General features: G+C 40.8%; 2 protein-coding genes across 2 annotated transcripts in view; one reads left to right on the top strand and one right to left on the bottom strand.

Annotated features, from left to right (window-relative positions):
- Nucleotides 1–12,786, top strand: part of adad1 (adenosine deaminase domain containing 1 (testis-specific)) — a 162,802-nt gene that overhangs the window by 81,065 nt on the left and 68,951 nt on the right. The gene's annotated exons all lie outside the window — the stretch shown is intronic.
- On the bottom strand, nucleotides 1,956–7,010 carry arsia (arylsulfatase family, member Ia). Its single transcript, XM_063001166.1, has 2 exons — nucleotides 6,712–7,010; nucleotides 1,956–3,406 (listed from the first exon to the last, which is right to left on the bottom strand). Exons 1-2 carry the CDS (start codon nucleotides 7,008–7,010, stop codon nucleotides 2,014–2,016), a joined length of 1,692 nt encoding a protein of 563 aa, XP_062857236.1. The 3' UTR covers nucleotides 1,956–2,013.

The following is a 12,786-nucleotide window of genomic DNA, read 5'->3' as shown; positions in this document are numbered from 1 at the left end:
GACTCCACAAATTTTCTATGGGGTTGGGTCTGGAGACTGGCTAGGCCACTCCAGGACCTTGAAATGCTTTTTACGGAGCCACTCCTTCGTTGCACGAGCGGTGTGTTTGGGATCATTGTCATGCTGGAAGACCCAGCCACGTTCCATCTTCAATGCTCTCACTGATGGAAGGAGGTTTTGGCTTAAAATCTCACGATACATGGCCCCGTTCATTCTTCCCTTAACACAGATCAGTCGTCATGTCCCCTTTGCAGAAAAACAGCCCCAAAGCATGATGTTTCCACCCCCATGCTTCACAGTAGGTATGGTGTTCTTGGGTTTTTCTTCTTCCTCCAAACACGACAAGTTGAGTTTTTACCAAAAAGTTCAATTTTGGTTTCATCTGACCACATGATATTCTCCCAATCCTCTTCTGGATCATCCATATGCTCTCTGGCAAACTTCAGACGGGCCTGGACATGTACTGGCTTAAGCAGGGGGACACGCCTGGCACTGCAGGATTTGAGTCCCTCTTGGCGTAGTGTGTTACTGATGGTAGCCTTTGTTACTTTGGTCCCAGCTCTCTGCAGGTCATTCATCAGGTCCCTCCATGTAGTTCTGGGATTTTTGCTCACCGTTCTCATGATCATTTTGACCCCATGGGATGAGATCTTGACCCCAAGGGAGATTATCAATGGTCTTGTATGTCTTCCATTTTCTTACAATTGCTCCCACAGTTGATTTATTCACACCAACCTGCTTGCCTATTGTAGATTCACTCTTCCCAGCCTGGTGCAGGTCTACAATTTTCTTCCTGGTGTCCTTTGACAGCTCTTTGGTCTTGGCCATGGTTGAGTTTGGAGTCTGACTGTTTGAGGCTGTGGACAGGTGTCTTTTATACAGATAACAAGGTCAAACAGGTGCCATTAATACAGGTAACGAGTGGAGGACAGAAGAGCTTCTTAAAGAAGAAGTTACAGGTCTGTGAGAGCCAGAAATCTTGCTTGTTTGTTATTGACCAAATACTTATTTTCCACCATAATTTACAAATAAATTCTTTAAAAATCCTACAATGTGATTTCCTAAATTTTTTTTTCTCATTTTGTCTCTCATAGTTGAAGTGTACCTATGATGAAAATTACAGACCTCTCTCATCTTTCTAAGTAGGAGAACTTGCACAATCAGTGGCTGACTAAATACTTTTTGACCCCACTGTATCTGACATGCTAGAAATCTCGCTCTGGTTGCTGAGTGCTCGGCGAGTGCTCAGCGAGCCGCTCGGATCGAGTTGTTGGGTAGTTCACACATAGTGATTGAGAGCCCAGTTTCGATCGCAAATCTAGTGCCGACCGTCGCCGAGTGAAAATCAGGGCAAAAATTGTGTAGTGTGAACTAGGCATTAGCAATAATATAGCTAATAATCTAGATAATCTGGTTTCTGCATGTTTTTGGGTGTGAATGGGGAGTACCCTACCTAAGTATATCCACACAGACACTAGTAGAACAAGCCACAATCTTCACTGACAGTGACTAAAGGTAAGAACCATGTTACTTTGTGCCAACCACACCATCACCCTTGCCACCATGCTGCCCTAAAATATAATTTACAATAAATAATAACAGATTCTTCCACTATACTGCACAAGGTTGTCAGTGTGTTGGTCTAGAACAGCAACAGTAATGCAGTTAATTTATTAGTTGTATTGTTTTATTAATCATCAGTCCATGTATAGGCTGCAACACAGGCTGTAGGGTCTTACAAAGTACAAAAATGTAAATAAAAAGAGGAAAATTAGAGAAATGTTGAGAGGTAGGATACGTACTTCATAATATGCAGTCAATTTTTGAGCCGAATTTGTCTATGACAAACGTAAAACTTTAAAACACCATCACTGAAGATGAAAAAAAAAAATATATATAAAATCATTGAATACACAATAAAAACAATAGTTCCTTCATATTTATTAACCAGTTCATCCTTGTGAGGCAAAAGAATGTTTCTATAAAGATCCATTCCTATCCCACTCATCCTATTCATATCCTGTTGGACATGATCTTTGTGTTCAGTTTCTTAAAAAAAGACTTCATTTTGCAGATCTTTTTATTAGTGTCCTTCTTCTTCCTGGAATAAACTTGATCCCAGCTGTCTGCTTCCATGTCTCCAGCCCAAGGCCTCCAAACCCCACCATTCAGGTTCGGATCTGCCCTGGGGTCCTCAGCAGGAAAGCGCACAGGCACGGCAGTGCGGTTATGAAACGCTAGCCTGGCCAGCAGCTGCTTTACCACATCAGGTCTTTTTTCAGCCATATCATAACGCTCATACGGATCTGCTGTAATGTTGAACAACCAAACCGACTTTTTAAATTCGGCATGACGCTCCAGGTTCCACCAACTGCCTGGGAAGTTTCCTAGCACTGGTGGTGGAGTCCAGTCCCCATAACCCGGTTCTCCTGTCAGAAGCTTCCAGTCTCCCATGCGCACTGCTGCCTGCATGGACGTGTTCCAGATACCGAATCCCCTCTGGAGCGAACCGTACCGTGCAGGGACATAAAGAGGATCGATGTTATGAAGAATTTCAAAGCGTGGAGACTCTTTACCTTCACTAATGGTCTCCCACATGTTGTAACCATCCAGCCCCTGTAACCAGGACATATTTCCCCCTGCTAGGTGCACCAGCGTTGGGTACCAATCCGTAATGTGAATTAATGCTTTGCTGACTTTCCTGCGTCGCCTAAGAAGTGGGCTGTGGACAAATCCTACTGCACGCACTCCACCTTCCCAGTATGTCCCTTTTCTGCCCCTGAGAGGCCAGTTGCTTCCACCAAAAAGAGGCTGCCCACCATTGTCTGTTGAGAAAATAATTACACTGTTTCTGTAGTAGCCGTATTTCCTCAGTGCGTAGGTCACATTTCGAACCGCTTCATCCACTGATGACACCATGCCTGCATATTTGCGCCTGTGGACATTTCCCATGCCATGATATGGATAAATGTACTCCTTGGGACACTGTAAAGGAGTGTGTACTGCCTGGAAGGACAGGAAAATAAACAAAGGTTGTTGTGTGGGGTCATGTGACGCAAGGATCTTCCGTACTCTGCGTGTGTACAGGTGCGTGGAATATTTCCCGCGATGTCCCCACATCGCAGATTCGCCTTCATGAAGATCATAGCCACACCTGGTTGGTCCGTCACAGGATTCATAGGTGTAGTAGTCCACACTGCCGGTCAGGGAGCCAAGGTAGGTGTCGAAGCCTCGGCGTGTGGGGAGGCAGTCACGCTTGTAGAAGCCCAGATGCCATTTACCTACCATGTGTGTGGAGTAGCCAGCCTCCTGGAGACGCTGTGGCAGGGTGACCAGGTCGAACGGCAGACAGTTGGGCTGACGAGACCTAATGATTGAATGCTGGAGACCAGTGTGGATTTGATACCTGAAAAAAAAGAAACAGAGCTGTTGAAACAATCTGAAACCATTGTGGTGATTCTACTAAATCTTTCCAAACATTTTTTTTGTTGAATAATATCACCCACATACCCAGATCCAAAACGTTGGGACAGTTGGTACATTTACATTAATGCATATACATATGTATGTATTTAAAATGGCACAAAAAGTGATTTCAATGCTTTATACCAGTGGTCCCCAACCAGGTCATTTATTACCAGGCCGCACAGAAAGAATAATTAATTAGAGATCGCTAAAAGAGCCATTAAATTTCCGATACTCCTCGGGTGTAACTGTCCCCAATCACAACTAGGTGGAAGCAGCATCTTATTGCAGTGAAAAAAGCTCAGAATTCACACTGATTTTCCATTCTGTAGTTATTCTATTTTAAATACACCAGCCCCCGCCGGTCCGTGAAAATATATCTTATATGAAACCGATCTGTGGTGCAAAAAAGGTTGGGGACCACTGCTTTACACTGTCAACTTTATAGATTTTTATAAATATAACTTAATTAGGAAGGTGAGTGACACAGTGATTAGCACTGTCGCCTCACACATGAAGGGTCTGGATTTTATTCCATGGCTCAGCGGCCAGTGTCCTTTCTGTATAGACTTTGCATGTTCTTGTTGTGCCTAAGTGGGTTTCCTTCCACAAGTCTAAAAACATGCAGTAAAAAGTGTGTGTGCCTGTGTGTGTATTTGTGTATGTTTGCCCTGTGATGGACTGGCTACCTGCCTGAGGTGTTTCCTGCCTTTTGTCCAATGAATCAGACCCAGTGAAACCCTGACCAGAATAAAGCAGTGGTAAAACAGACAATGAATGAATCATTCACTAATTCCTGCATTCTAAATTTGTTGGGATAGGGGCAATGTAAGACTTTAAAATTATTAATTATTTTACACAAAAGGTGAATATGTAACAGGTAATGATATCATGATATAAAAGGTATAAAATGAGCATTAATAAAAGGCTCACAAAAATGGGTCAAGGTTTGCCACTTTGTAAAAAAAAATGCAATGCTGCTAATAGTTTAACAGTCCAAAAACAATGTTTCCCAATTCACATTTGCAATTAATTTAAGGTTTTAGCATCTACAGTCCATAACATTGAAAACGTTTCAGAGAATCTGTGTGAAAGAGGCAATTTTGAAAACCGCTATTCAATACCTTGAATGGCACTGCAATAGAAACTTACATGCTCTTGTTATAAAAATAACCACATGGACCTAGGAACACTTTGTAAATGCCTTGTCAGTAAACATAGCTTGTTGATGCATTTACAAATTTACACTACATTAAAGCAGAGGCCATATATCAACAACAACCAGAAACACCACTGACTTCTTTGGGCTTAAGCTTGTGCTAATGGGATGTACTGATGCAAATTGAAAATGTTTGCTGTGGTTTTTGTATGTTTTCTGACACAAGAAAAGGTGTGCTCTCTGGGCCAAAAATAAAAAAAAGCCATCCCAAAAGCCAGCTTCTGTCGTGGTATGGGGGTGTGTTGGTGACATTACCAAGGGTAACTTGCATTTCAGTAAAGGTACTATTAGTGCTGATGGATACATATACATTTTGGAGCAACTTATGCTGCCATCTAGACACTTTTCCAGTTACGTCCTTGCTTGTTTCGACAAGACAATGCCAAGCTGCATTTGCACTTATTAACAGCAACATATTTCCAGTAAGATTGTGCATGTGCCAGACTGGCCTGTCTGTAATCCAGATCTGTTGGCTATTAAAATTTATTAAGCACAATAAAGAATAGAGACTAGCGACTGGTGAGCAGCTGAATTAGTGGTATTACTAAACTTTATCCTAATGACTAATTAATCATTCAACATGAAGGCTAGAAAATGTTTAAATCCTTGTGTTTAATTACTGCCAAAAAATCCTTTATCAACAATAATGTTTTCTGTAGTTACAGACAAGCCTGCTCAGTGATAGCAACATATTAGGAAAGAAAGAGCAACAGTACTGAATTTCCTTTTATTGTTTGGCAGATCAGTAATGTATTTTAAACTGCTGATGGCCTTTTCCCAATTTGTTCATCTCTACAGTTTCCAAGGTGCTCTGAAATGTGTTTGCATGTAATTTGTTTTGTCAGAGCTTGCTTACTTGTCCACTGCCATGACCTAGACCAAGAGTAGCTTATTCGGGTAATTATAAAGAGTTTACAAACCTTTTATGCAATTGCATCTAAACTGTATTTTTAACATTTAATCTAGTAGTCTATAATTTGAAGGGATGTAGCCAGACATTTTTTACAGTGGGGTGACCAGACTGAACTCAGTGATATTAATATCATGACAGAATCGAGAAAGAAATACCTTAAACTGTTTTTTAACAATAAATCTGAAATTGTCCAGTCAAACAATGTTCAATAATTTAGACAAATAAAATGAGTAAAAAGTAATTCAGTCCTAAACTCCTAAACATTTTGAATGAAACAATTTTACGAAGGGTCTGAAACCGTTAAAATAATGCTGTTTCAAAATAAAAACAACTTTATTATTATTTTATTATTTTACAAACTTTAAAATGTGACATCATCCAACAAAGCACTTATCGATTTGGTAGATCACTAAATCATATAAAGACGGCAAGCAGCTTTTCTGGTGCAGTAACAAGATCAGTGGCCCTACATGTAATAATCAATTAAAATGGTAAACCTGGTGCCCGCATAGGTTTCCTCTGGGTATTCGGGTTTCCTTCTCTCTCCCAAAACATGCAAAAGGTGAAGTGATGCTGCAAATTTCCTTTTGTGTGTGTAAATGTGAATATAAACATATTATCATCTAATGGCTTAATACTCTGTCCAGGGTGTGTTGATGCAATGTGCCCAGTGTTGGATTCACCTTGATCATGACCAGCATGAAAGGTTAGTAAAAAATAAATGAATAGTTGCTACAGTTCATCATAGCAGTTAGTAGGGCAGGTCATTTTCTGTCATTGAAGTTGGAAAATTTATCATGAGATATATAATAAATATATTTCATGATATATGAACTAAGTAGGGCAGTTGTAGCCAAGTGATTAAGGTGCTGGGCTAGTAATCTGTACTGGACTAGTAATCGAAAGGTCGCTGGTTCAAGCCAGGTTGCCACTGTTGGGCCCTTGAGCCCTTAACCCTCTTTTGCTTAGACAATAATGATTACAGATATACAATTTGTCGTATTATTTTTAATATCCTGGTCCTTATTTGTATCATAACCTTTGCTGATTAGTTTTGATCATATGAACAGACATCATACATAATGTGACGGTGGCTGGGTGATGTGAGCTGTACCTGCCAGTGAGGAGCTGGCTGCGGGACGGGGTACAGATGGGCTGCACGTAGTAATTCTCCAGTCTCACCCCCTCCGCTGCCAGTTTATCCAAGGTGGGAGTGCGCATGTCCGGGTTATGGTATCCGATATCGTTGAAGCCCAGGTCGTCCGTCATGATGAAGATGATATGCGGGGGACTGTTGGGCTCCGGGGCCACTGGATCGTTTTCCACCTGGTTCGGGCTGCTCCAGTCCCAGGCGAGGAAACCCGCACTGAGCACAGTCATCACTGAGAGACCCGCCAGAGCCGCCGCGGCCATGACGATGCTTCTCTCAGCCTCAGTCGGCTCCAGTGCCAGCGATCGTTCACTCATTCATTCATTAGTCTGAAGGGAAAACATGATGGACGTGCAACTTAGATAAAAGTGAACTTTAGATCCGGAGCTCTAAGCATTGTGCGCACATGGCGCATATCAGTAACTTTGCGGGAATAAAACCCACACATTGAGATTTCTCTCTCACTCTCTTTTCGCCCCTCTTGCTCACATAACTCCGCCCGGTCTGAACAGATGCTCATATTCAACTGGTTTGCTCCAAATTTCTAGGTAAAACCTCTTGGAATCGTCACCAGTTTTCCGTCAAAACCAATTATGATTTCCAACACGTACTGCCAGTTTCAGGAGGCTATGTTGCTTATGAAGAGTGTCTCATAAAAAAGTATGTAATTGTGATGCCTGCAACACAATAAACAAAAAAAATTTGACAAAGGCATGTTTACATATGTGTTCCATCACTTTTACATTTACATTTGTGGCTTTGATCAGACACTCTTATCCAGAGCGACTTACAGAAGTGCTTCCACAGTAAACATTTTCTTACTCTACTGTAGTTCAAGTACACAACAGTCTAAGGATAAAAAAAAAAATAGCTAAAACCCTGTTAGAACAAAGGTATAGGCAAAAGTTTGTTGTAGAGATACGTTTCCCCACTCAATCCAAGTGACTTCTTCAGTCTGAAGTTTCTCTCTTCTGGAAAGGCTTTTCACAAGATTTTGAAGCATGTCTGTGGGAAACTGCCCATTTAGTCAAAAAAGCTAATTTGAAGGCAGGCACTGATGTTAATCCAGATGGTCTAATTGTTTAAACTCATGTTGGTAGATGTTTCATAAAATGACCATTGCAGTTACACAAAACGAAGTAAAACTGGTTTCATAAATATAATCCTTCATTATCTGTTTTACCACCGCACTATCCTATTCAGTGTTGTGGTGGGTACAATTCACATACACCGGGCAATTTTAGTAGCTCCTGACTGCTGACTGCATGTCTTTGGACTGTAGGAGAAACCAGAGCACCTGAAGCAAACCCACACAGATGCAGGGAGAACATGCAAACTCCACACGGAAAGAACTCAGACTGCTCCACCTGGGAATCCAACCCAGGATCTCCTTGCTGTGAGGCGACAGTGCTACCCACCAAGCCACCATGCTGCTCAATACAGAGTTCAGTTTATTTTAAATGAACCTTTGAAATGTTCACAGCATTAATTTTTAGCTGACAAACTTTAGGTACATTTGTGATGCATTGTGATAAATATAAGACTAAAATCCCAAAGAATGTCACAGGCATCTTGTACACTCCATGTCATAGAGAACTGAGGCACTTTGGAGAGCAAAGGTTATCCAGAACCATCATGGTGTTCCTAATAAAATGGCCAGTTTGAACATATATTGTGCATATATTGTAAGTTTTATATTATATTTGGTAATCAGGAACAAATTATGCTCCATTTAGCATGGTTTCTTTATTTTCCTAAACATGTCAGATGTAGTAAACACACAGCCTCTATTAGGTCTTTGTAACAACTTTAAAACCAGCAGTATTTTTTCTAGTCAGACGTCAGCATGTTATGGATTCAATCACAAAACTCTCTTCATGATTAGACAAACACAAGCAGGAGGCCCTGTCCTAAACGCTCACGTTTTGGGCCTTCGAGGCTTGCAGGGGCAGAGGTCCTCATAGCATTTCAACAGAGGCCGTGTTCTGGCACACAAAAGTCTTCTTTATTGGCCTGTGACTGTTTTTATTGTATGTGAGAACCAAACGGCCGGGAGCAGGCACAAAGTTAGATCTACGTCTATCCATGAATCCAAATCATGTTCAGCAAATAAGATCTCCACAGGATAGACGGTAAGGTGTGCTGTAATGTACTACTGTGATTACACATCTGAGAAAGCAAAGAGCAGCAATAATTAACTAAAAACTAGACAATTTTAAAAAAATAATTCATTTACATTTTTGGCATTTAGCAAATGTTTTTTATCCCAAATGACTTACAGTTGTGACTGGATAAAACCCAAGAAATTGAGGGGTAAGGGCCCACGGCAATGTAGAGTTTGCTGACTGTGAACAGTGACATCTGTGTTTCAAAAGCGTCTAATTCACAGCAGACCTGGTTTTCAGTGGTTCTTGGATCACATTGGACTATCCAGACAAACCATAATTTCCCCTTAGCATTAGGTTACAGTGTGGTCTTGCAAACCTTGGCAAAAAGACCACTGTTAAGTGTACTTTGTATTTGGTGGGGTCAAAGTAGCCGTATATATATTGACACTTATAAAATGCCAGGTGCAGTCAATCATAATAAATAATGAGGAATAAGTGGGCCAAAGTGGACAAAAAGTTATTGGAAAACAAGCTTTACAAAACAAATTATGACAAACATACACTATGTCCTGCTATGTACAAATTTACTTTTGAAGTATGGTGGTGCTGCTGGTAAAATAAATTTCACACAGCAAGAGTTCATTACTAAGATCCAGCCACTGTTTATAAGGAATTTACATGTTCCCCTTGTGTTTATATGAATTTCTGCCAGCTACTTTCTCCAAGGTGTGACTGAGCAATTGGGTGAGTGTGTAGCCTTGTGGTGGTTTGGCACCCTATCCAAGGCACATACCTGACCTGGAGAGATTAATCAATCCTGAGTATGCTTGAACAATAGGATCCCAAAGTTATGAAGCAAGTTTGTAGTGGGGCAACGTGATGGCACAACAGGTAGTGTGGTTGCATTACAGCTTTAATCACTGTCTTTTAAAATTTAGCATGTTTGTTCTATGTTAGAATAGATAGATTGACAGACGGACAGGCGGAAAGACAAACATAGAGAGACAAGGTAGCTTTATAATAACAAAAACAAAAGAGTGCACACATACACCAATCAGCCATAACATTAAAACCACCTCCTTGTTTCTACACTCACTGTCTATTTTATCAGCTCCACTTACCATAAAGAAGCACTTTGTAGTTCTACAATTACTGACTGTAGTCCATCTGTTTCTCTGCATACTGTTTTAGCCTGCTTTCACCCTGTTCTTCAAGGGTCAGGACCACTACAGAGCAGATATTATTTGAGTGGTGGATCATTCTCAGCACTGCAGTGACACTGACATGGTGGTGATGTGTTAGTGTGTGTTGTGTTGGTATGAGTGGATAAGACACAGCAGCGCTGATGGAGTTTTTAAACACCTCACTGTCACTGCTGAACTGAGAATAGGCAACCAACCAAAAATATCCAGCCAACAGTGCCCCGTAAGCAGCGTCCTGTGACCACTGATAAAGGTCTAGAAGATGAACAACTCAAACAGCAGCAATAGATGAGCTATCGTCTCTGACTTTACATCTACAAGGTAGAGCAACTAGGTAGGAGTGTCTGATAGAGTGGACAGTGAGTGGACACGGTATTTAAAAACTCCAGCAGTGCTGCTGTGTCTGATCCACTCATACCAGCACAACACACACTAACACACCACCACCATGTCGGTGTCACTGCAGTGCTGAGAATGATCCACCACCCAAATAATACCTGCTCTGTGGTGGTCCTGTGAGGGTCCTGACCATTAAAGAACAGGGTAAAAGTAGGCAAAAAAGTATGTAGTGAAACAGATGGACTACAGTCAGTAATTGTAGGACTACAAAGTGCTTCTATATGGTAAGTGGAACTGATAAAATGGACAGTTAGTGTAGAAACAAGAAGGTGGTTATAATGTTATGGCTGATCAGTGTATACTGCAGTATAATATAAACAGAGAGTAAAGAAATGTGTATGAATATACAAACCATATTTCCAGAAATGTTGGGACATTTTGTAAAATGCATAAAAAAAAACTGTTTTACTGATAAAAGTAGAAAAAAAAAGATTTCCAACAAACAGCTTCATTGTATGTTGTATATATAAACACATTTATACTTTGTGGTCTGCAACATGCTCCAAAAAAGTTATGACAGAGGCGTGTTTATGTTTACATTTATGTTCCATCACATTTAAATTTACATTTTCGGCATTTATCAGACGTTCTAATCCAGAGTGACTTACAGAAGTGCTTCCACAGTCAACATTTCCCTACTCTAGTTCAGGTAGACAACAGTCCAGGATACAAATCTGCTGAAACCATGTGAGAACAAAGGTATAGGTAGAAGATTTTTGACAGATAAAAGATAAATAAGTGCACGTTAGTTCTCAACTTAAGTACTTAGTAAAGAGGAGGGTCGTTAATTGTCTTTGTTGATGGTGACAGAGGTTTAGGTTGACGATCAAAACAAGCAAGACTTTGGTTTGAAGGTTGCTTGGTATAGAGCTGGGTTTTATGAGTTCTCTGTGGTAGGATGAGGCTGGTTTACTTTTGGCTTTGTATGCAAACATCATTGTTTTAAACTGAATGTGACCAGCTACAGGAAGCCAGCAATGGTTGAAAAACCTACCCAAGTAAGACCCATCGTGACTCAGATCATGATAAGATTACTGTGTAAATCCCCACACTGGCTAACTAGAAACCCAATTACTCCTAAATGAAATTAAGACTGGCCAATTTCCAGCACACTACTGCTGAGGTAAGAATGTCTGTGGGTGTGAGGTCGGTTTCTCCTCCACCGGTTAGTTGGTTGGGAAACTCGTGCGGAAATTAGTGTGGCTCTCTGGATGTGATACAGGTCTGTGTGAGCCCTCATTGCTGGCCGGTAAATAAGAGGCAGCTGGCTATAATTGCACATGTTAGAGGGGGCATCTGACAGTCTGCAGCCATCCTGCATCTATAGTGGGATGTTGAAAGTGTCAGAGGATTGGGAAATGGTAAATAAGAGGCAGCTGGCTATATTTCTGGCTATATTCGGATTAGGCACCTGACAGTCTGGATTGCGATTAGCACATGAAATTGGAAATGACTGAACTGAAAGACAAAAGGGGAAAACTGCCCAATTTACCAACTCATATTTTATAAAGGTGGGTGTCTGAAAGAAAATAATGTGGATATGCAAAGAACATGACATCTTCTATAGTAATTAGGAGACAGGTTTAAACCTGGGCCCCTGAAGTTGTGCAGCACCATCACTACTTGCTAGACCACTGTTTCACCCCAAAATTTTTGAGACACCTATTGTTATTGAAAATTAGTCTGTCCAGTGTCATGAATTATGTTTAAAGTTACCAAGAATTATTTTTTCAAATATTTGCCTAATTAGGCAATGTGAGAGTGTATTGGCTTCCCAAACATCTCCAGATTTAGAGTGGATTGTGGCTAAACTGTAACTCACATTGGTTAAAAGCATTTGTGCAATGTCTTAGCAGAAATGTAAATTTAGCTGCTTGATTAAACAGAGATGATTTTAAGTTCAGGTGCAGGAGGGAATGCAGCGGTCACAATATTTAACACTGTTTACCTGCTGTGTTTTTCCTGAGTGGAAGAAAGAAAAGGCACAGACAGACGTGGGATAGATTAGTCCACACCCTTTAGGAATGCAAAACTATTGCATTACCATCAAAGGGGACTTAACTCATGGTTTAAGGTTCTAACACAATAATGTAAATAAGTACATAAAAGAGATTTGCAAAATTTTTTCTGGTGATGAAAGACTGTATGGCTGATTGATGAAAAGTACTATAAAAGTACCCTGAGTAAAGGTATAGAAAAAATTATATATACAAAATTTCCAACTGCTCCAGCTGTGGGTGGCTGGGTGGCACAGTGGGTAGCGCTGTCACTATACAGCTAGAAAATCCTGGATTTAATTCCCAGGTCTAGTGGTCTAGTGGTGAGGGTTT

Source organism: Trichomycterus rosablanca, chromosome 1, assembly GCF_030014385.1.
Source record: "Trichomycterus rosablanca isolate fTriRos1 chromosome 1, fTriRos1.hap1, whole genome shotgun sequence".
NCBI classification, from domain to species: domain Eukaryota; kingdom Metazoa; phylum Chordata; class Actinopteri; order Siluriformes; family Trichomycteridae; genus Trichomycterus; species Trichomycterus rosablanca.
The sequence above is the reverse complement of the archived record's forward strand: the minus strand, read 5'-3'. Positions and strand labels throughout refer to the sequence as shown.